Genomic DNA, 1513 nt, shown 5'->3' on the forward strand with positions numbered 1-1513 from the left:
GAGCGGGAGAGCCAGGACCGTGTGGCTGGAAGCTCAGGGATGAGGACTGCAGGGACCCTGAGACCCCCGTGCAGGGTGGCGGTGAAATGCCCGGTGGAGCTCCGGGTTCCCAGGGCTGCCGTTGAGGGCACAGGCGGCTTGGCGGCCAAAGTCCCTGTCTCTACGGCAGCCCCGCTCCTGCGAGCTGATGCCCCGTCCCCGGTGGTTCCCTGGGTGGGGGGCCGGCACCAGGGATGCAGCTTGGGGCCCCCACAGCGCCCCCACGTGAGCAGCGCTGGGGGGAGACCCTGGGGGTCCGCACTCGCCGGGAGCCAGCTCCGGGTGGGGAGGTGGCGTGCACTCCACTCCAAGAAGGTGGGAATTCCTTTGAGAGATGTTCAAGAGGCTCGGGCCCGTGCTTGTGGTGGCTGCGCGTTCGTCTGTTCGCCGTCTTTGATGTTGGGGAAGATCGTCTTCTAGAACGTCAGACGACCTGCTTATAGCAGCTTGAGTTTACAGACGAGATCGACTTTTCAAAGCCAGGATTTTGATATGCAACTTTAATAAATGATACGTTAATTTTTTAAAACATCATTCTCCCCTAGATGATCCTTCCCTTGCCCCCAAATCCCCAAAATGACACTAAAGCTCTCTCCTTGAGGTGTTTGAGGCTTGTCTCTGTTAGCTGGTGGAGCCCTGCTGTGCAGGGCAGCTTTGAAGAAGGGATACCTTTTGTGCCGAGAGCCCGGGCTCCATGACCCCGGGGCCAGAGTGAGCTGCCTGAGGGGCCCCCTGACCCCACGACGGCCCGCCCCTCCTGCTCCTGGCTAACACCCACTCTTGACTTGCAGCTCCAAGAAGAGGGAGGGCGAGCTCACGGTGGCCCAGGGCCGCGTGAAGGATCTGGAGTCCCTGTTCCACCGGAGTGAGGCAGAGCTGGCTGCCGCCCTCAGCGACAAGCGTGGCCTGGAGAGCGACGTGGCCGAGTTGCGGGCCCAGCTGGCGAAGGCAGGTGTAGGGCGGCCCCAGTCTGACCAGGAAGCTGGCGCCGGGCGTGGGTGCTGTGGGTCTGGGCGGCAGGCGGACGTCCTGTCCGGTGGGAGCAGCCTGTGGCCGGGATGCCAGCGGCCGGCCGGTTTCCAAGCCCTCAAGCCCTCGACACCCCCTGTTGGAGCGTGTGTGTTTAAGGGAATCCCTGGGCCCCGAGAGGCCACATGTGCAGCAGACAGCGTGTCAGCTCGGCTTGCTGTGCTGTGTCTGCCAGGCGGAGGATGGTCACGCGGTGGCCAAAAAGCAGCTGGAGAAGGAGACGCTGATGCGCGTGGACCTGGAGAACCGCTGCCAGAGCCTGCAGGAGGAGCTCGACTTCCGGAAAAACGTCTTCGAGGAGGTGAGTCTCGGGGGCTGGCCTGGAGGGTTAGTGTCCTCCCACTTTCTGGAGGGCAGAGCCGCGATCCAGGTAGGGGCTCTGGGGGCTCTAGGTGTCCCCCGGGCTCGTGGCCGCATCTGTCCACCTGTGCTTCCGTCCTCACAT

General features: G+C 63.5%; 1 protein-coding gene across 2 annotated transcripts in view; it reads left to right on the plus strand.

Annotated features, from left to right (window-relative positions):
- The window catches only part of LMNB2 (lamin B2), an 18965-nt gene that overhangs the window by 12310 nt on the left and 5142 nt on the right, over window positions 1-1513 (plus strand). Inside the window, exons 1-2 of one of the 2 annotated variants that reach the window (XM_040629699.1) lie at window positions 811-987; window positions 1244-1369. The exons of the other annotated variant lie outside the window; for it this stretch is intronic. Coding sequence (XP_040485633.1) covers window positions 1295-1369 — 75 coding nt within the window. The 5' untranslated portion in view covers window positions 811-987; window positions 1244-1294. Of the gene's footprint in view, window positions 1-810; window positions 988-1243; window positions 1370-1513 lie in introns of those variants that run through there. 2 annotated transcript variants of the gene reach the window in all.

This window comes from Ursus maritimus, unplaced genomic scaffold, assembly GCF_017311325.1.
Source record: "Ursus maritimus isolate PB19 unplaced genomic scaffold, ASM1731132v1 scaffold_14, whole genome shotgun sequence".
NCBI lineage: Eukaryota > Metazoa > Chordata > Mammalia > Carnivora > Ursidae > Ursus > Ursus maritimus.